The sequence below is a fragment of the Cariama cristata genome, unplaced genomic scaffold, assembly GCF_000690535.1.
Source record: "Cariama cristata isolate BGI_N322 unplaced genomic scaffold, ASM69053v1 scaffold25325, whole genome shotgun sequence".
NCBI classification, from domain to species: domain Eukaryota; kingdom Metazoa; phylum Chordata; class Aves; order Cariamiformes; family Cariamidae; genus Cariama; species Cariama cristata.
The window spans coordinates 51452-74326 of NW_009619733.1; the positions used below are offsets into that span (position 1 = coordinate 51452).

The 22875-nt window shown below is 37.9% G+C and overlaps 1 protein-coding gene across 1 annotated transcript in view; it reads left to right on the top strand.

Moving 5' to 3' along the window:
* Positions 1-241: 241 nt before the first annotated feature.
* MICAL3 (microtubule associated monooxygenase, calponin and LIM domain containing 3) overlaps positions 242-22875 on the top strand; it is a gene marked incomplete at its 3' end in the record, with an annotated part of 66300 nt that continues 43666 nt past the window's right edge. Inside the window, exons 1-15 of the mRNA XM_009701363.1 lie at positions 242-583; positions 6829-7036; positions 8488-8604; positions 9310-9411; positions 9977-10132; positions 10697-10797; positions 11490-11747; positions 12342-12457; positions 13762-13888; positions 14396-14489; positions 15657-15804; positions 17087-17283; positions 18196-18308; positions 18804-18866; positions 19617-19790. Of these exons, the coding sequence (XP_009699665.1) occupies positions 320-583; positions 6829-7036; positions 8488-8604; positions 9310-9411; positions 9977-10132; positions 10697-10797; positions 11490-11747; positions 12342-12457; positions 13762-13888; positions 14396-14489; positions 15657-15804; positions 17087-17283; positions 18196-18308; positions 18804-18866; positions 19617-19790 (2238 nt within the window). The remainder of the gene's footprint in view (positions 584-6828; positions 7037-8487; positions 8605-9309; positions 9412-9976; positions 10133-10696; positions 10798-11489; positions 11748-12341; positions 12458-13761; positions 13889-14395; positions 14490-15656; positions 15805-17086; positions 17284-18195; positions 18309-18803; positions 18867-19616; positions 19791-22875) is intronic.

Below are 22875 nucleotides of genomic sequence, written 5' to 3' on the forward strand. Positions count from 1 at the left end.
TGCACTGAGGCTTAGTGAGCTTTGGATGGCTCCACTTCAGTCAACTTGGGCAGGAATCCTCAGGATATTGACCAGTTGACTGACTTAGGACTGATGCGTTATTAGCTACTGAGAATCTGGGCTCTCAGTTCAGCAGGTTTAGACAGACTTTTGGAAAATGAAAAAAAAGAGCAAGCTCAGTTACATTTTCTTCTTTTTATTTTATAGGTTAATAATGCTTGTAAGCCAGAGGTGAAAGTGGCTCGACAGAGCAACATCGGGAAATCTGGCAGACTGGAAGACAACAGCTGCCCCCCAGGGCAACTGGGAAGCGTGAAGCATGGAGGAAAGTAAGAATGAGAAGGTGAACCAGGCTCATGTTCTCTTCGACAGGTTTGTCCAGGCTTCAACCTGCAAGGGGACTCTCAAAGCTTTCCAAGAGCTCTGTGACTACCTAGAACTAAAGCCCAAGGACTATCGTTCTTTCTATCACAAACTCAAGTCCAAGCTCAATTACTGGAAAGCCAAAGCCTTGTGGGCTAAATTGGATAAAAGAGGCAGCCATAAGGACTATAAGAAGGGGAAAGCATGCGCCAACACGAAGGTAAGAGATTTATTCATGGTAGTCAAGACAACTATTACCCAGTTTGTCTCTGGAATACACAGTAAAAATGTCTGGATGTAGAAAGATGTTTGCCTGGTGTCGGTATAAGCCTAGGGAAGATTCAGGAATATTCTCGCATGTGCTATTTATAATATAGCCGCAATTTGTTAGCATTTGACTTGCAATCAAAAATTGTGTTTGCTACTACCAAATTTGACTGCCCACCTGAATAGGGGAAGCTAAATGGAAATTCTTGGGAATGACCAGAATATTTGCAATTTATTCAGGAGAAGCAGCCTGCAAATTTCTATGTTTTACGTTTTTGTGGCACCAATACTATAGATGACTTAGGAAATCTTAATTAGTAAACCTTTAATCTTGCTAGGCTTTTTTTAATATTTTTTACTAGACAATAACAGGAACGTGAAATTTGCGGTTGGAGTCTAGGTACAAAATATGTATGTTAGGAAATTTCCAATTTTAATTTGAAAATTCTCATGACTCTCTCAAGAAGAGTGAACTTTATTGCTAATTAGCCCAAATATTCTATTTACCATTATTTAGAAAGTAACCATTTGTATTCCAGGTTCAGAGAAGAAAAAAAAAATGCTGTGGTAACTCATACCAATTCTTTTGAAAGGTTGGTATGTGTGGTATTTACTGCAGGAATTCCTACTTTTACACACACCCCCTCAATTTTTTTTTAACCTGAGTTATTGTGAGCTGGTGTTTATATGCTGCACCCTTGTTGGACTGTACAATATGAGCTTATTTATTTGTTTTGTTGTTACTGAAAGCAGTTCTTTATATCATTCATCGAAAAGTGAATGGAATAGCTTATTTTTGCAAATAATTATACACTCTTCCTTTTTTAAAAAAGGAAGATAATGCAGAATATGATAAAATTAGAACAGGATTCTGTCCTCCTTCATTGAAGACAATAGATGCTGCTGCTTCTCGTGAATATTCACCTTTTGGGAGAAGGAAATATCTTAATAGGAGGAATTAATGACTAATTCCTCAGTGGAGAACTGAGGGGGAAATATATTCTGTTTAGGGTATGTCAGTCATTTCAGATCTGTGGACTGAAGTTTAATTCCCAATTAGATATTAGAAAACTCTATTAGTTTCTTGATTATTTATTCTATTTCACTTTCCAGTGGCCATTTTCATATGGATGGTGGCATTTATAATTAATTACTGCAATAACACTTGGAAACATTACTAATGGACCAAGGTGCACTTGTCTGAGGTCTTGTAAAGGTAACAGTTTCCTCAAAAAGTTTACAATTGATACATCAGATGATAGATAACAGGTGCATATAGATTAACTTGAAAAACAGTAAAACAATTGAGCATTGTTGATAATCGTGGTGGACAGTAGCTTCAACACCCCAAAAGTCCAACTGCTGTTAACATTTAGATTTTCCAGGCAGCATAAGAAAGGAAGGACTTACAGGAAGATAAATGTAATGATTTTTGTGTATGTTTAGGAAGAAACCTTCCAAACACTATGGACATCATGGAGAAAAATTCAAAATTGTTTTTCTGAAAGTTTGACTGTACTTTACATTCATTGGATTCAGGAATTGCTCTTATTTTGAATGAAACATGATGGGTAGAACTGAAATAGGGTGTTAAAGGCTGTGAAATGAAGACTGGTGGGTTATGTTTTAATGAGAAAGAGATTGAAGAAGCTGCGGAAGAATGTAGGGATATTTTAATTTATGTGAAGTAATAGACTAAAAGAGTGATTTTGCATCTGGGCTCTGAATATATCTTAGTGGGCAAGACTGTATTTGTTAACACTGAAGGTTGCTTTGATAATAGAGGAGCAACATGAAAGAAGAGATTTAATGGAAGAATAAGTGTGGGGCTTGGATTATGGGGATGTACAAAAAAATAGATATGAGGAGAGGCTGACATCCAGCTATGAAAGACATTCAGAAAATAGATTGTGACACTTTTCTAGAGGGGAAGTGGTGAGGTGAGTTTGGAAGGATGTTAGAACTTCATTTTATCATGTTGGGTGTGAACTGACAACTAGGCAGCCATGAGGAGACGTCAGAAAGGTAGAGATTTTAGCTTGTGCAAAAAGTAGTCATCTCTTGAGTTGGAAAAGTTCTGTGAATCTGCAGCACTGACAAGCTGATTGAATCAGTGTCTGCCAATGAAGTGATGCAAAGGCAAATTGTAGAGGAAAACGGTAAAGAGATGACGGGCAAAGCCCTGTGGGAAGCTGGCAGTGAGGGGAGTGGGAGAAATGAGCAAAGTCCTTCAGATAGTGCTCTGAAAGAATAGTTGGAGACATAGAGGAGTACTGAATCTTAAAAGAAATCAGAAAAGGACACGCTTTCAAGAAATACATGTAGCCAACTTTCCAGAAAAAATCTCTTTAAGTGCAGTTGAAAAGTGAGTAAAAAGGGTAAAGCATACTGGGAGTGATGTTTGACTAAGAAGTGTGGTAGAGATTTTGTGTAGTCCAAAAGCTTAGCCTATTTCGTGCACCAAAGCCAAGCTAGAGAGTGTAGGATGGAATTGGAGAAACAGGATCGAGAGAGTGATTGTAGAAGTGGCATGCAGTGATCTTGGAGATGAGATGCTGGTGAGATAAACAGAGAGATTCATGGGGGCATGCATGACTCTCCCTCATTTAATGATGAGAGAGAAGCCTCAGAACTTGCTGGTGTTGGTGTGAAGGACCAGAGGGGTGAGAGGGGAGAATGATGGCAGTGGATGTGTCAGCGATCATGCTGAATTAATCTCTACTAGAGGAATGCGAGGGCTTATTCCATAACTGCTCTCCTGTGTGGGTGACAAGGAGAAGAGAGTAAAGGAAAAGAGGAAGAGGAGTGGAGGCAGACCAGAGAGTAATTTGCCAGTCTTTCTAAGAAGCTGTTGGTGAGATGCTGTATAGAAACACAAGTGAAAAAGGTGGATGGTGAATAAATTAAAGGTGGCACCTCCTTCTGCCCCAACACAGAAACGTATATGACTATGGATTTGGGATTCACACCGTTTTGAGTAGTGCAATTGGCAGCTGAAAGTGACATTTAGTTAATTTTTTTGTTAGTATGTCTTAAAGAATGTATACCTGTGATGATAAATGATTTTTGTATGCCTTTACATATAAACTTTGAAATTTTTAATGTAAAGAAATGATAAATGTATGTATTATTTCTTTTATTTTTTTGTATGTTTCTGTTAATTACTTGGTTCCTATCATAATAGTATCTGCCATTACATGTTTGTATGTAATTCCTAAGAGACAATCATAGCTATTCAAAGGAGAGGCCTTTTGAGAACTGAATAATACCTGATTTGATGTTTACTATCTCACTTAGTTTTATATTCCTAATATTTAATGTAATTTGCAAACCACTGATGAAAAAATACAGAAATTTAAGTGGACATGTTGAGATGATAGAATTTAAAATAAAGATTAGGGTTTTAGCCATGTTATTAGAACAGAAGTCAGTCATTTCTTTAGGAAGCTCAGCTTCTATACACATGAACATATACCAACTTTGAAGTTCTCATCCCCTGTAGTGTAGCTCTTACTTGCCCGTTTAAAAATTGGTCAGGGATGAAGTGCTGTGACTGGAGTTGGGCAGTTAGTACATCACATGGCCAGCGTCCAGGTTAACCAGACTTCAGATAATCAGCGTTCACGAAAGCAAGACTTGGATGTGATGGGTTGTTCAAATGTAAATAGTTACAGATGGTACTCTCTCTTCACTGGTTATACACAGAATACAGGATTTCACTTTGCATTTAATGTTCCTTTACCATGGTGGTGTTACTCTAAATTTAGTATAATCTGTCTGAAAGATCTTGAGCAAGAAGTGTTTCTGAGGGGTGAGACAGCTTTAGTGCATGGAGTTACATCAGTTGCTTGGAGTCATTGAGGGGAAGGGGAACAAGGAACAAGAGTAGCTGCCTTTATTTACTTGGCTGTACTTGGCATCTCATGTAGTTACTGCTGGCTGTGAGAGTATCAGAAGGTAGGTTTCTGCAAGAAATCTGAAACTGGAAGAAGTTTTAGAGGTGGAAAAGGGAGCAGAATCTTTTCTTCTGTTTTTAATTGTGCTTAAAACTTGCTGTGTTTTATAACAACATAATTTAATGTTTTTGTGATGGTGGAAAAAAAAAAGACAACTTTGACTATGAATTACTTCACCAAATATCATGTATTTTACATCCAGAACATCTAAGTCTTAAATGTAACCTAGATGATGTTAACCACATCCTTGTTTGGGGGCAGGGGAGAAGGTTGTAGAGAAATTTTTTTTTTTTGCGTTTTTGTGACAAAATTAGAGGCAATTAATTTATAATTAGATTACATAGGCCTCAGTTTGAATATTCTGATTTTAATACAATTCCTTTGCTGTTGTGTACTCCATCATAACTATCTTATATGGGGAAAGTTATCAAAGAATAAAAGTCACCCAACTCAGTGTGGTTTTCTTGTTTATTGAATCCAGGCTCTTTTGAAGATTATAGTTGTCAGACAAGCAAAATTATTACCTGGATGAATATAATATGCTCAGCTGACTTTCTTAAAAGTTTAAAAGAAGAAAGACTAAGTGTTGTTTGAGAGTTATACTTACCTACAAAGACAACAATATTAAATTGGAAGAATATATTAGATCTTAATTGATTATCCCTTTTAACAAATGACAAATTGGACACCTGTTCAATATACAAGTCTATTTAGGAGTTTAATAGCTCAGTGGATGGGCTTGCCTTTTCTCCCATACGCCTTCAGGTTCCTGAAGCTACTAAAGAAGCAGTGCTGTTATTCTCCCCTTTCCTTTCCTCTAGACTTGGATCTCTGCCCTCAGATTTATGTGACTTCTTATCTTACACGGTAATTTGCATGTCAGTTGTTATGTTGTCACTGATGTAACTTGTACTGTTTTATTCATCCTTCAGGCTTTATATTTGCATTTTCACATTACTGCAGAATTTATGCCCTCAGTGAACAACTAGTGAAAATGTGGTGACCTGTAAAAATTGGCATATGGGGATGACCAGTGAACAAAGAGCTTTGGTTTGGGACATACTGTTTATCAGAAGGCTGGGTTCTGGTTAAGTTTTAGCTACTTAAGAATATCTCAAAGAGCTTTGTTGTCCAGCCGTAAGGGTATGTAAGGATCTGGAAAATACTCGCATTGCTACATGGTGACTGCTGTTGCTAGGTCTTTAATCTGTGGGTCTGGCTGATACTCAATAGAAATCAAAGTACAAAAATTATATGACAAAAAGGACTGTGTACTATATTCCTGTGAGTACACATACCCATGCCAGCTTTCTTTATGGACCTCAGTTTCTGTGGGTAAGAAGTGGCAACTGACTATCTTAGCTTTTTAATTATGAAAGAAATGATCTTGCTGTACCATTCATTTCTCAGAAAGTACTTCCAACGCTAGATATGCAAGTATTTTACATTCTCAAGTTGTTTATTAACCTCTGATAGTCTTTTTGAGTAGAGTGGAAAAAGATACAAGAAGATGAAAGAGCTTTGATATAATAAAGGTTAGGTTGGAGAAAACATATTTTGGTAAAAGTTGTCTAGTCACACAAAGTTTGTACTTACGTTATGTTTACTTTCCTGAAGTTTCTTTTGCCACAGTAGTAGAAGCAGCAGCATAGGCATAAGTTAGAGTACTCTGACTTGACTGCTGTCTGTGCTACACTGATGTTTATAAAAACGTTGGCATCTCGTGTGTTTACCTGTCATAGCCATTGCTATGCTGCTCACTGCTGACGAGGAATTTTTAGTGTTACAGAAGATTTTCTCAAGAAAGACCACTTCATACTTTGAAAGATGAGAGGAAAACTTACCATCACCTTTTTTTTTTTTAAAAGAAAAAACCCAATGGATGGAATAGGGGAGGGAGAAGCCTTCAGAAATACTTCTGTTCTCCAGGGGCTTACATAGCTTACATAGTACACCTTGGCAGCCCTTCTTAAAACAAGGGTTGCAAACAGGCAGTTTACTTGCCTGTTTCTCAAAACTTTTCGCTGCTCTGATATGCTTTATTTCCAGGTTGTGATTACTGCTTTAACATGTCAGTGGCAGAACATGGCAGGTAACAATAGAAAGATTGATCTGAAATTTCAGCTTATGTTGCAGACAAAGAGCACTTACTCCTAAGAGCTGTGGGATGCTTGGAAGCTGCAGTAAAAATACCTGTTTCCTCCTAGGACTGTAAAGTTACTCTGTGCTGGTTGTTTTGCAGTGTCTGATAATTGGGGCTGGACCCTGTGGCCTTCGTACAGCCATCGACCTGTCATTCCTGGGAGCCAAGGTGGTGGTCATAGAGAAGAGGGATGCCTTTTCCCGCAATAACGTGCTGCATTTGTGGCCATTCACCATACATGACTTGAGGGGTCTTGGCGCCAAAAAGTTTTATGGCAAATTCTGTGCAGGATCCATAGACCATATCAGTAAGTACAGCCACAGCTAGACACAGCAACACTTGTTCTTCACAGGAGAAAATAGGTGAGGGCATGCAGTGACTCATTAAAATTCAGCCTATGCCAATCACTGCTTTCAAGTCCTTATGGTACAATTCAACATTACCTTTGTGTCATACGTTTCGGGCTAGACCTAGATGTGAAAGAAATACATTGTGTCATGAGATTATCACACATGCAATATATATCTATTGTCTTTTATACCTTTCCAAGGCATAGCTTTTTCCTACACTGAAAAGTACATTTAAGTTTCAAACCGTCTTAACGGATAATTTTCTTATTTTTGCTGTTACGTTCGTGCAGCTGCCACATTATTCTGTTTCTCTTGAGCGTTGTAAGTGACTTATGAAAAAGAAAAATTACTGAATGCTTTTGAAGAATATTGTGAATTTTGATCTGGAGAAAGGAGGAACAATTTTGGCTTTGTTAATTTTTGGAAGAGTAATGAAGATATTTTCAGGAACGCTGCCAACCTATGAATAAGTTTTGATTAAACAGAGGTTTACATACTAAAATTTTGATGATTCTCAGATTCTGAGAAATCAGTCTCCTTTGGTGGAGCAGAAGTTACAATTTTTCAGCTTTTCTTTTCAAAAATTTACCGGATCTGGCACAACCAGGTTTTGCCCACCAGTCTGTGTTCTCCATCGGGCATAAGGGGGAAGTACAAAGTGGAACAAACATAATAGATAAGATTTGACTTCTTGTCCAAAGCAAAGACTTTTTATTTTAATTTGCAATGAATGGTAAAACTGAAAGATCTTTGGAACTTCAGTCTTGCAGATTGCTTTTTCCCTTCCAATTTCTTGTCATTTTTACTCATCAAGTACTTTATGCATGTTGTTTTTTGTATCTCAGCACAGATTAAATTTAGTGTTTAAGAGGAGCATTTTTTCATTTCAGTATCTGAAATATGACAGTAAGGTGTCTTCCTTCAAATTAATAGAGTTTACACACTGTCATTTTCATACCCACTACCTGTGTTGACTGAAGAGGAAAGAGGTGGTGAGGAACTTATGTACCCTCACTAACACAAAGGTGTTAGGATGAAGGTGCAGTTTGATATTACAGCTAGGCTGATCAAATGGCTAGTTACCACCTGTGACAAAAGTGCAGTCCTGCTTGTGCTCTCTTCCCTCCCTGTCCTGCAGTGCATGTTCTGGTTGTTTCCCTTGTTGCTGATTTGGGGACAGAAACATTAAAAAAGTATTTACTTTTTATTTTTTGAAAAGGGCTGTGTTTTCAGCTATATAGAAGTTTCTTGGCATGCAGTGATATTGGACACCAGTGCTGCCTGGATGAAGTGCTGGAGACACAGTGGGGAAAAGGAAAATAGCAACTGAATCAGTAATATCAAAGAGAGATGCATGGGCACTTGTGCTCTTTTCTTTTCCTTTTCTTATCATCTGCTTTTTTTGCAGGTATCCGTCAGCTCCAGCTTATCCTTTTGAAGGTTGCCTTGATCTTGGGAATAGAGATCCATGTCAATGTGGAATTTCAGGGACTTGTTTACCCTCCAGAGGATCAGGAGAATGAAAGCAAGTAGCATTGAAACGGGTAGTAAAGAAAGGGGAAGTTATGGTAGGATACAGAGACTCCTACTCCTTAACCCTGCTTATGACTCTTAAGTCCTTTCCTCGGGCTCCATTAATAAAAATAATTATTAATACACTTTTGCTTGAATTTTTAGTAGGATTTATTTTTTCTGGTGACAAATCCGAATTAGTTACTATATGAAACAAAATCGCCTTAAGTACTACGCAGAAATAGACCAAGACACAGTAGATCAGAATGACTCCTAAAATATTTAAGCCTATTACACTTAGAAGATACCTTTTTAGAGCAACTCCTTTCCTTGCATTCACTGAGGGTATTTATATCAGTGAATGATTCCCGTTATGCTTTTTCTGTCTTGTGAAACCTGTTCTCTGATTACCATGGGAAATGGTGGATTACTTGTTTTTTGGCATCCTATTAATTGAATAGATAGTAGAGAAGCTATAAAGGTTGTAGTGATCCTTAAAGGTAATAGTCAGGAGGGGTTTACTGGAGATGTCTCTGCCTCTAATTCACACAGAGTGGCTGCACAAGTCAGTAATAGCCTTGTCAACAATATAGCTGTCCTGCAGTGTATCTTTACTGACCATGTGAGGAAGGGATTACGGATAGTGAGAAGTGGTTTTATGTATTTACTCTATTATGAACACTGTTTATATTGTCATTAACTTAGAGTTTATCAACAGGAATAGGTTGGCGTGCATTGGTCCATCCAAAAACCCATCCAGTATCGGAGTATGAGTTTGAAGTAATCATTGGAGGGGATGGCAGGAGGAACACTTTGGAAGGTAATAATGTGTCCATAATTCTCTTTCAAATAGACCTTATTCTTAAATCAGTTAGAACAAAAATAGTCTTTAAGAACCCAATCAAAATCTGGAAAGAGATTTGATGAGTAGTAGGGAGATTAAAGGTCCATGTAAAAATCTGTTTATATCAAAGACCTGTGGGTTGTCTTTTTCCTCTTCCTATCCACTAGCAAAGGAATTAGGTCTTTTGACCTGGATAATTTTTCCTACATTTTTTCTTTACTGGAGTAATGTTGTCGCTCTTACTTTTCGGAGTAGGAATTGAAGTGTTGATATTATTCTGTGTAGTAGAGAATTCTATCTTAATATTTTTGTTGCAAGTTGCAGTTTTTGGAAAAGAGGTAAGAAAGAGAGGGGAGCTTTTTCCCTAAACACGAGCTTTTATTTTTCTGATGAAGCAATTGTTGCTTTCTTTGTGGAGGAGTTTGTAATTCATGAGATCCACTCTCTCTCTGTTTTGTGAGAGCACCTGTCTACGGCATGCTGAGCCTCTCTGAAGGTGTGCTCTAGTTTTTGATGTTACTCCTGTATCCTTCCTCTGTAGGGTTTCGCCGAAAAGAGTTCCGTGGTAAACTAGCAATTGCTATCACAGCAAACTTCATCAATCGCAACACCACAGCTGAAGCCAAAGTAGAAGAGATCAGTGGTGTGGCCTTCATATTCAACCAGAAGTTCTTCCAGGATCTACGAGAAGCCACAGGTTTGCCAGCAATTGCCAGATTTCCAGTGAAAACTATTTGTCTTTATTATTACAACTTTGTAACTCAAGTATCATGTTTAATCAATAAATGAACATCTTGTGCAAGGAAGTCGGTCATTGCTGTCTCTGAAATCTAACTTCCCCATTTTTACAGCTGTTCTATACAGCTGTACAAAGCAGATATGTATAATTCAGATGTGTGTAACTTTTATTCAGAAGTGGAGAGCGTGTTTCCCTGATGGTTTTCAGGAAATCCGAGCTCTAAATAGGAAAAGTCTGAATCCTGAGCTCAGCTTGTTGCACTCCACATCTGAATGCAAACCTGTGATGATAAAGACATTCTTTAAAAGATGTAGCTATATGTAGGTGAAATGTGCTGTTTGTGGTTTTGCTGAAGATTCAGATTTTAAAGTCATAAAAAGCATGGGAGGAAACTGCTTGGCATTCTCTTTCTAAGGCTTTCTAACCATGTAGCTTCAATTTACTTTCTTCTGATAGAACTCTTGTGTTGCACGTAATGTGCAATTTGTTCCTTCACTGCCATGTCTTTTGTTCTATCACAAGGTATTGACTTGGAGAACATTGTCTACTACAAAGATGATACACACTACTTTGTCATGACTGCCAAAAAACAGAGCTTACTGGAAAAAGGAGTGATACGGCATGTGGGTATTAACTTTTCCTATATTCTCTATAAACGAACATTTTTTGGGACAATTTGCTTTTGGTATGCTGAAAGAAGGGAAACATGCTCTTCTTCCACCATGTAATGTTTTTATACAGATATATTTTAGATCACAAATATGTATGATTAATGCCTTTCTGAAGTATTCTGAGCCATCAGAAGAGTGTTACAAGACCTATCCTCTCCAAATTTGTATCCCTGTGTAGATTTGGGGATTTCATTCATGTTAAGACAAAATATACTTAAAGTACATTTGATAGCTTAGTTGAGCTTCCCTCATTTTATGGGAATGAAAAATCAGGGAGTGAAGAAAGTATTGGAAATTACCTATATCTTATTCTGACAGAAGCTGACGTAAAAGTAGTTTGGCCACAAATGAAAAAATAAGGATTGGAGTCTCATGCCTTTTGTCTGAAGTGTGTGATGAGAAATGCTCAGAAGTTTCTTAGCCCTTTCACAGTCAGAAATACTGGCAGGACTGATTACTATTTGCAATAAGAGATTTACAAATTTTCTCTTGGAAGCATAAACACAGATAGGAATGAAAAAAATTAGAGGGCAAACCTGTATCAGTGGATTTGTCAGAATTTTAATGCCAACTATTGTGTATACCAGTCTTAAAATAAACTTGTGGATTTGACTATTTCACTTTTACTTTTCTGGTTTTGGCAGGATTATGCTGACACAGAGTTATTACTCTCACGGGAGAATGTGGACCAGGAGGCTCTGCTAAACTATGCCAGAGAAGCAGCTGACTTCTCCACTAATCAGCAGCTGCCATCGCTGGACTTTGCCATCAATCACTATGGTCAGCCAGATGTGGCCATGTTTGACTTCACGTGCATGTATGCATCGGAGAACGCAGCCCTGGTGCGAGAGCAGAATGGCCACCAGTTACTTGTGGCACTGGTTGGGGACAGTCTACTAGAGGTTTGTGTTTTGAACTTACCATGTGTAAACTGTGTATTGAAGCATAAGCACAAGCCATTGCACCCATCACTGAAATATGCGCTGGCTGTAACAGAGTTACTGTAAGAAAAGCTGCTGTTTATTATATACTAAAGTGGGAAGTTTGAAGGGAGGGTAGGAGTGTTGGGAAAACAGATTATTTAGGATGCTAGTGATCTTGCTTAAGAAAACGTGTGTTGAGATTTTTCTGAAATTGTGTCTGTTCCATCTGCTTCTTATTGGGACAATTAGACTCTCTACAGAGCCTAGTGTAGGCCTGTTAATAATTAGCATTTTGTAGTTGGTTAAAAAGTGCAATCTTGAAGAGAAGCTGTTAACGCACTCCAGGCTATGAATTGTTGTTGGAAATAGAGGAATGTTGTCTTTGGGGGAGCTCAGGGGCAATTCACCATACATCTGCCGGCTTCTCGTCCAGCGGGAGTAGAGCTTTAAGCTAATTACTGAGCTATAATTTCCCAGCAGATTACCATCTGAATATATTTTTGCTATTTGTTTAAAATTTTCCTTAACTGATGCTTTTGCTTTCTCTGCTTTTTTTGTAAACTATAATATTAGCCCTTTTGGCCGATGGGAACTGGAATAGCCAGGGGATTTCTAGCTGCAATGGACTCTGCTTGGATGGTACGAAGTTGGTCGCTTGGAGCCAGTCCTTTGGAAGTTCTTGCAGAGAGGTAATAGAGAAAAAGAATACACATTCAGTTCTAATCTAATCCTCCAGCATCTCATCATTCATTCCAGTTTCTTCTAGTACAAATATATAAACAGAATGGGAGGTACAGATTCCACTGTTTTTAGAGGATGCTTGTGGGTATAATTCAATTGAAGAAAAAATTTCCAAAGAAGCTGATAAACTGAAGTATATTTATAGAGGAATAAGAAATGTTGCAGCTGTTCTTGGTGTTAGTTTAAAAAAATTAGATGAAGAATCTGTTTTGTTGCTTATTGGCATTGCACGGAGAAAGTGAGCCTGACTTACTGTCACCAGCCTTGCAGAGGCAAACCAGATGAAGATGTAGGTGCCTTTAAAGTACCAGAGATGACAATTCTTGCCATCCCCTATTATCTTGTAAATATCTTTTATTATTTCCTTTTAAGGATGCTATAACCTGCATTTATTTCATGTTGTCCTAAATCGGTCAATTTGTTTCATACAAGGCAAACAACATCTTGTGTTTCTTTGGAGTATTGGGTTCTTAATGTTTTTTTCATCTTTGGTTGAGTGTTGTTTTGGTGACTCAGGGTGTTTTCTTAGAGATCAGAACTTGGGCAATTAAAAGATGGGAGTAAGAAAAGCAACAGCTAGTAGAACCTATTTTAAACTTAAGCAACTGCAGCTTCTGACCATCAGAAACCTAGTATAATTTTAAAAATTGTATATATGGCACAATGGATATTTAAAATTTCATTTGTTTGAATTTAAAAAAATGTGAGGATAATAATCCTGCAGTTGGAGCCAGACTTCCATCACCTCTCCATCAGACATTTGCAGACAGTAGTAAGATCTTTCCTGAGCCTTCTCTTCTGCACGCTGAACAAACCTGGTTCCTTTGGCCTTTCCGCGCAGAACAAGTGCTCCAGTCCCCTTGGTGGCCCTCTTCCTGAGTCGCCCCAGTGTCTCAGTGTCTTCAGTGTACTGGGGAACCCTTTCAGTTATGCTTAATGTATTGTTTTCTTCCCTCCTTTTGATTTCTGGAGTTGTATTAAATTGCAGATTTTGATATACTGAATCTTAGCTATTCGGTGTCAGAAGTGGTTAGATTTCTGATCTGAATGTCTATCTCTCCAGAATTTACTTAGCAGTATTAGTAATGATGCATCTCTTTAAAAAAAAAACAAACACAAAACAACCAACAAAAAACAAACTACCAAACAAAAAACAAACCTAACAAAAACCACCACAAAGCCAACAAAACCTGAAACAAACAAACCAACCAAAACAAAACCCAAAACTTTTTTTAAATTTTATTTTCCCAAGGGAAAGCATTTATAGGCTACTGCCTCAGACCACCCCTGAGAATGTGAGTAAAAACTTCAGCCATTACAGCATTGATCCTGCCACCCGGTATCCCAATATCAACGTCAACTTCTTGCGGCCACAGCAGGTAACTGGACAAATGGTGCTTCTGAATGCTTGTCTTTCCTTAGGTGAAGCTACACTAGTGTTTTGGGAACAGACAGTGACCTAATGTGGCAATGTAACGGGGAAGCAGTGAAGCAGTGAAAAGCAGATACGTCAGTCGAGAGTAGACCTCTGTACTTGAATAAATTCCTTTTTAGGAATTTTTGATTTTGATAACTTTAACCATTCTGTAATGAGGCATGAAATCTATACATTTGTGTGTGTGTGTGAGCACCTGTATTTTCCTTGTGATAATCTAGTGTAGCAGTCTGTCATTGCAATTTGGTATCCACTGAGCAGCAGCAGTCAGTTCAGCACTGATGAGCTGATCCTTGTTGTTCTGGGGTTCTTGGACTAGAGATTTCTGCTACATAAATGTACTTGTCTTTATTCTTGCGCCTTGGGATGGCTCCTTGTCCTCTTGCTCTTTCTGTATGGATCTTGGGTGCATGGCATATTGATAATTTTTAATTTTTTTTTCTCATTTTAGGTACGCCATTTGTATAATACAGGAGACTTGAAAGACATTCACCTGGAAATAGAGAACTTTGTGAACTCCAGAACACCAAAGCTGACTCGGAATGGTAGGCCTGGCTACTGTTCTATTCCTTTTGTATTCTGCAGCTGGATCAGTGCAGAAACCATAGAGCAGCAGGGCTTTAAAGTATTATTTAACCAGTCTCGTTTGGTTTTGAAAATGTATCCAGCAATTGTTTCGTCAACAGTCTAAGTTTCCAATTTTTCAAGTTTCCATTAACATTTAAATATATTTTTGTTTGCCTAATTTCCCTTGCTTTATAATGCTGTTGAATTTCTAAGCATATTTGCTTAGACAAACATTTCTTTTCACCTCCTTTATCCTATAACAATGTCCTTACTTAGAGTGCAGGAACCTAGCCTGAATTCACTCTAACAATAAAATCGGGATTCTTACAACCATAACAGAAGGTATTTCTTGTGCAATCTTTCATGTTCATTCTTTCCTTTACTTAATCTCATCTCTTAGCTTAACCAAATGAAACCTCACTTTGCTTGCATTATTCTGAATGTTAGATGACTTGTGATAAGCATTTCAGTATCTGTCTACTTGTCCTGTACCCTGAGGGATATGTTGAACTTTTCCTCTTGCACACCTTGCCTTTGGATGCCCAGATAGTGTTTGGGGACTCTCAGAATGGACTTTGCTGCTAAACCTCTCGTTCACTGCTGAATAGCTATGTCATCTTTTGATTTGTTCTTTGCCCTGCAACCATGTCCCTTGAGCTTGTAATCTCATCAGATCTTGCAGTAAGGCAGTGTCAAAACAGGTCAGTGCTTCTAAAGGAAAGCTTTCAAGAGAAAAGAAAAAGTTGCAGAAGTACATTTGTAGTTCTTCCATTAGAAATAGCATGTCTGGGCTTTAGAGAGTATTGTGCTGCTGTATATCCTTTTGATCATATTTAACAAGCCTTTGCGACTGTTTTGTAATTCCTGGGGCTCTTTTACAAGGGCTAGGGTGAAAAGCTTGGCAAGTTATAACTTAGATAATTGCTTTCTAGCAAATTAAAATCTTCTCTTGGATCTAAAATAGATATGATAGTCTTTTTAAAAAAAATAAGAATTCTGTCCTATGTTACTCACTGTAGGAGGAGTTTGTTGTTTACATGAAGGTTTTATTTGTTGATTCGTGGTTTTTATGTTGTATTTAGAATTCCTGAAAGAGATGTTGTGCATTTCTACTTAAAAATGTGATTTCCAACCCCCCCTCCCAGAATCTGTAGCTCGTTCTAGTAAATTGCTCAGTTGGTGCCAGAGACAGACGGATGGATACGCTGGTGTTAATGTGACAGATCTCACGATGTCATGGAAAAGTGGCCTAGCTTTGTGTGCCATTATCCACAGATACCGTCCGGACTTAATGTGAGTAACTGGCTATTTTGGATAACTGGGAAGGGCAGAACATTAGTGTTGTTTGGAACTAATAGTATGGAGACTGAGGCAATGCATTTGTGACTTATGGAGAAATGGATTGAAATTAATTCAATTAAACTTGATAGAAGTTAATGTACAGTGATTTACCAGCAGAGTGGAAGGTCATAATAGCTTGATGAATATGAAGATAAATGTGTTGTCATTTTCCCTTCGGATGATTCGACAGAATTAAGATTCAAATTGGTACTGACTGGAAAGCATTATTGACTGAAAGCTCTTTTCTATGTGAAGTTAGTCAGGAATAGTTCATAGCTTCAGTTAAATTTCTTGTGAACAAGTCTCTACACAGTCCTTTTTAAGTCTCCTGTTTAACAGTAACTCTTTTTAAAGACTTTTAGGCTGCTCTTTTTAGAAGTAGTGACCCACAGCCTACATAGAGATGTTGCTGCTGTTTGTACACTAACATGCTGACTGGATGAATGAGACGCATCCTATTATATGATATATTGGTTAAAACAGTGCGCAGATTCTAGAATCAGAAAAGTGTCTGGAATAAGGAACAGTAGCAAAGACTGGTACTTTAGTGGAAATCTGAAATGGCTTCAGCTTCTCAAAAGGACATTAGAAAAAGTAAATGCTACAGCTGTATTTAAAGACATAATCGAATGTAAAGCATGCTGAAAAATTACATGGTTATTCCCTTCCACGTGCACTGAATTACTTCTCTGTTGGTGTACTCGAGTTAACCTGAGCTATTCTCTTTAATAGCAATATAGCTTGTGGAAAGTTCAAATAGCTTTTAAAATGGTTTATATAACTCCGTACAAACTATTACTTTTTATATAGTTTTTATATAGCTCTACAAGTTCTGGAAAAAGCCAGCAGAATTAAAATATGGATCAGTCAAGAAAAAAGGGGACAAAAATAAAGGCTTAATTTAGTTCCAGGCACACAAAAGATTTTATGTAGGAGAAAACAGTGGAGTCTTCCAGCAAAGGAAGAAGTGAAGATGTATTTCAGAGCATAATGAAGTTTTAAGAAGAAAAATCTACGTTTGGAAGAGGAGCAAAAAATGAAAAAACAATACATTTGAGCCAAAGTTTACGGTAATTAAGTAGCATCAACTCTGCAATACGAAAGGGTTGCTGGCAAAAAAACCTGAGAGATTTCAGAGAGAAAACAAACAAAAAAAAGGAGATGGATCCCAGAGTTCTTTCGGAAGACTGGTTTCTACTTGATTAGGTGTATGCCCTCTTTCTGCCCTTTGCAGAGACTTTGATTCTTTGGATGAGCACAGTGTGGAGAAGAATAATCAGCTGGCCTTTGACATCGCTGAAAAAGAGTTTGGAATATCTCCCATTATGACTGGAAAGGAAATGGCATCTGTTGGAGAACCAGATAAACTGTCAATGGTGATGTACCTCACGCAGTTCTATGAGATGTTCAAAGACACCATCCCCTCTAGTGGTAAGGAGTTTGGGGCATGTCTGTCAGATTTAAAGACAGCTTCAGGGTCAATGTGTGTGCTTCAGTTACCTTTATGCTGCTTCTGCATGAGCTCATACTAGTCACTCACTATTTGTAATGTAAAGTTGACCACTTATTGGTGCTGATGAAGACCATGTTAGCAACATCAGGAGCAAAAAAAGGAGTTAATGCAAAATAACGTCCTCAAAAGTTCTAAACTCACTTCAGCACTACCAGATAACTTTTCTGCTTTCTTGCTATTATTGGGGGTTCATCTATCTCAGCTAATGTGAGATGCCTTGCTAGTAGTTGTTTAGTAGGTAATTTTTCAAAACACTGGCTGAGTATTATACCTATTTACCAGCCGTGAATGGTGAGACTAGCTTCAGGCCAATAAGGTATGAAAGATCTTTGATTAGAACTGAAAGATACAGTTGCCTAACACAAATCAATGTGGCCTACCTTTAAATATTAATAATGTTGTTACAACTTTTTCTCTGTTACTGATGATCTTAATTCAAGTCTATCATTCTGGTGGGGGAAAAAAGTATGTTTAATAGCCTTTTAAAAATACAGTGTGTATCAGGTATGATTACCAAACCTTTGAACTCTTCTTAAGAATACTGATGATCATGATGCTCTTTAGATATGAAAATGAATAGAGTGAACAGACACAGTATTTATTCTGGGTGGCTAGAAACCCCGAAAGGAGAATTGATTTTGGCAAAATGAAAAAGCAGAGTAGCTGAGAAAGGTATTAGTTCTGGGCATTACAATCACTTTGTACAGATAACTTAAGAAAAAGAATGTTATGTTAAAAAAAATCAGTGAGTACTTCAGTTGTACATTTAAGCATAGCACCACAGAAAAAAATTCTTGGCATTCCCTTGTCCTACCTGTTTTTGCTAACAGATAGTCTGGACCTGAATGCAGAAGAAAAAGCTTCCCTAATTGCCAGTACCAAATCGCCTATCTCTTTTCTCAGTAAACTGGGACAAAGCATCTCTCGGAAACGCACTCCAAAGGTAACCATACCACAGTCTTGATAACACTTGTGTCTGTTAGGCTGCTGTCCAAGTAGGTGGTACTAAAAATGCACATGTAAGTGTGTATCTGCTATGTGTTACAAGAGAACCTGTGTTCATCAGCTCTTGGTATGGGACAATGCATGACATTTATAACTGCAGAGTTACATCCATAATGTGTACTCCTAGTGGTATATTTCAGTCTTAAAATCCTAACCTTATGGTAGTATTTGGAAATGTATTTTGTATTGGAACATAACTGGTTACTCAGTTCCCAGTTAGTTGAAAGTGTTGAAGAGTGTCCGATTTGAAGGTAAGAATCCCCTAAGGAGGATCAGGGAAAAACCCTTTTCTTAAACAAATGGAGAATGAGCCCACAGAATTAGTCGGTTGTGTTGCAAAGCTTATTTAAGTACACTGATGACATTTATCTCAGGCCAGAAAGGTTTGAGAATCTTTATATTTGTGGGTTTTTTTTCCTCCTTCCATTTTCAGGACAAAAAAGAAAAGGAACTGGACGGTGCGGGAAAGAGGAGAAAAACCAGCCAATCTGAGGATGTAAGTATTAGAGTGAGGAAGGTGTCAGGGAGGAAAACATATGGTACATCCCTTGTTCCCACTTCAGTCCTTCCATTTTCTATATTCAGACTGGTTTTATATGAGATTTTTTAGATAAAAATTAATTCTTCTTTAGAGGTTACACTTTGTCATATCTATGGTGCAAATATTTTACTGATGCTTGTGAAAGACTAGTACACAACAAATGAAATGTTGCAGTTCCCTCATGTTCTATTTTTATTGCAATTTACTTTGGTTTGATGAGGACACCAAGAATAAAACTTTACTAGATTAAAGCCATGCAGTATAGTCAGAAGTTTCATTCATATTTAAACTTTAGCCTTGGTTAATGCAAGAAGCATACATTTCTAGTATGCCCCTTAAGTCAGTCCTTCAGTTGAAACATTTATAGCCAAATACAAGTGAGTATATAGCCAAGCCAAGTACAAGTGAGTTAAAATTTAATGCTTTGAGTTGTCAGCAAAGGCTTTTGATTTATGTCAAGGGATTAATGGGAGTGTTTCAACTGTGGTCTCTTTGGTAGGTAACTGTATCAAATAAGGTTGAAAAGATAAGTAAAGTTTAACAGGACTTTTGATGACATGCCAAAGGAAATTAAAACATGAGCTTTCAAGTGCAGACTAATAGATTTGTTTTCTACAGTGTTAGAAACCTATCACAGCAAAGGAGGTAGAGAGGAAAAGGTGATCTTGTTGTATCTTGTTAAATTTTGGTATCACTGATTGTTAGGAGGACATCCCGCGAAGCTACAGAGAAGAAAGACCCACACTGGTGAGCGCCCTGACAGAGAGGAGAATTGATGCTGCCATTGGGAATCAGAATAAAGTCAAGTCTATGGCAACCCAGCTACTGGCCAAGTTTGAGGAGAATGCACCAGTGCAGTCATCAAGCTTACGAAGACAGGTAGGAGATGAATAATAAAACCCTTTATTTTGGAACTGTGGAGGAAAATAACAAGTAATAACTTGCATTCCTTGGGACTTGATGCTAGTGGTGCTTTTCTACTTCAAAGGCTCTCCTAGAGAAGAGTGAAGCTTACTCAAATGAGAAAATTTTAAAATTTAGGAGTATGGGGGGGAGAAGAATGTCCTAATAAAAGTTTATTGCTCTGTTATTGCCTTCGTATTATGTTATGTAATCTCTCTCACAAACATCTTACCTTAAATTAGGTTTCTTTTATAACTACTATTGCTGTTGAAAAGCTTTTGAGGAACGTTCCACTTCTAATGTTTAAGAACAATCATTCAATTTCTGATTTTAACTTTTTCATGCCAGGTTACATCTGTTTGTTCTTGTGAACTGTGATTGAGTTTTGTATGCGTATGTAAGTGCAGCAGATAAATGTCTGGGAGTTTTTTTGCAATCAGGATATTTGTGTCATTGCAAGTAACGCTTCCTGATGACTGCTGTTATTCAGGATGGGATCTGAACTACTGCAACTGCAGGGTAGTTGTCTTCGAAGTTAGATTGAGTCACTTTAAACTACTGCTAGCAGTGCAATGTCAGCAGTATGAGGCTCAGTATGGTTTAAGTGCCTGAGTTCTTGCTCTGCTGCATAGTCTGTCTTCATAGCTTGTGCCAAACTCTGTGCTGCCGTGGCCAGATTGTGAGTGGGACCTGACCTAGCTACTTTAAAGCTAGGACAAATATGTCTATGCTACACTGTGCATCAGTGTTAGCAGTGTAACATCATTTCTGAATGGTGACCTTTATCCCACTCTTTACCAATCAAACGTTTCCTCAACCACTACATATTGGCTGGAATAACCAGGCTGATTTGAAGAAACAATGAAAATAAAGAGAAGGTCCAAAAAGATGTGTAATTTCCCATTTTTGGATGTTTTTTCCCTGTTTATATTTTGCTTGCTAAACGAATTCTCCCGTCCTCTATTTTTTTTTTCTTAAATGTCTGTCTGTCTTATTCTGTATCCCATTCCTTTGGTTTTGTTTGAGTTTCCTTTACTATTTTGTCTTTCCTCCTTAAAAAACACCCGGCATGCAGCAACCTGTCCTGCCTTATCAAGAACGCGTTCACAACCAAGCATCCAGCAGACGAGAGCAGGGCCGTCTTGCTCCCATACCCCAGTGGAAACAGGTAAAGAAACTGATTATGAATAGAATGCATTGCCTGCACCCAACACCAGCTATCACTCCTGTTTTTAACCCAATCCTTTTCCAACACCTTGTATGAGTCTGTTATTTTAAATAATTTAACTTCCAATGAATAAAATCAACATCTCCCTTTGGTAGTGATGCATGGTTTAATGTTTCAAAAGGACTTAGTCAAGTTTTCCCCAGCCCTCTTATACTACTGTCAGCTTCGCAGGGTTTTAGTGGATGTTTTAGTAGAAACCTTGCCTGCAGAATTTGGAGATTTTTCTGTTAGAAAAAAATTGAAAATATCTAAGCAATTATCGCAATCAATGAGGTAAAAGGTGTCATGCCATCTATGATATTAAACCTCTTCCTCGGTATAAATAGTAAAATCAATTATCAGGTTTGCTATTCACATGTGAAATGTTATATGTTCTGCAGTTACAGGGGACTTTACTGTCATTTCCCTTTCTCTATGATAAACGTAGCTTTCCTTGCCAACTTCTCACATTCATTGCATTGCAGATTCCTGTATTACTGTGATTTAAGTAAATCTAGGTTTTCTGCCACAGAGGGGTTCAGAATAGGGATCAACAACAGAAAAATCAGCAGGTATCAAATTTTATTTTCTCTCCTGTGTTTTGACGATTTTCATTGCCAGTGTTTTTCTTTCAGCTGTGCACTTTTTAAAAGCTAAGGCTTGTGACAGACAATCTTTTCAGGCAGATAGGGATACTTATCTCACTGGCTTCGTCTGCTTCCACTGTTTCCCTGTGCAAATGACCTCCTCATGTTTCTGAGAGTGCTAAGAGATATTTTCTCCACCCATAATTTGGAGAAATGTCTGCTTCTTTCTGGTTGCAGTTTAAGCACAGTATACTGTGGAGTTAAGAGGGAGAAGGTAACGATAGTTTGGACATTCGCTGTTCTGCATGATTATGGATTCATAGTGATCTTCATGTTTGAGATATTCAGCACGGTTAATGCTGCATGTCATGACTGGTGCCATGATCTAGAAGATTTGTCTTCAAGGAGGAAGACCCAAGCCAGGGGAATTGTTGTCAGTAGGACTGTCAAGAGAGTCTTAAAAATCTCAGCATTATGTTTAGGTTTCTTGACTCAGTTTTTGTTCTTCTACCTTCTGTCTCATCAAAATCTTCTTTCTAGGGTAATGAGCACTTTCAGATGGATACACATCATCCGTGATTAAGGCAAATTTCATTTTTTAAGAATACTTTCCAGGTAAAGGGGGAGAACACAAAGAACTGATGCAAAAAAACATAATATGGCTGTACAGTATTAAGTCAGTTGATAAGCATTGCTTATGTTACGCACAAAAAGAAAGGAAAACTGAATTGCATAGATTGTCTTTTTCGGTTCAGAAGGATGAAGATGTCTGTTTTAGCCCTCGGAAAAGATCACATCCCTGCAGCCTTGAGATTTCTATTTAAACCTGCTATTGAAACTTTATGAAGGCTTTATAATTAAGCCTTTACGGTGAAACACAAAAGTTCTTATTGTCATCCTTTTGTAATTGATCAAAAAAAAGGCCAAACTTTTGTTTCCTGCTTTTATGATAAGGATTTTCTCCTCACCAGAGAGCAGTGCTTCAGCTGGCTGCTGAGATTCCTAATTCTCGTTGCTTAGAATGCAGAATCTGATAGTTGTGAGACTGTACCCTTCTACGGCACTGAATCAGCTTTTCACAGTGACAGTGGGCATGCTAGCTACAAAGCTATTTCCTGGACCACAGATTACCAACAGTGGAGTTGGTGCTGGGTATCAGTATGTGTTATTGGAGATACTGTAAAGGGATTAGTATTGCTCCTGACAAGCTCTTTAGGGAGGATGTATGTTTACTAGAAAGGGCTGTTCATGAAGCTATGGGAAAGAG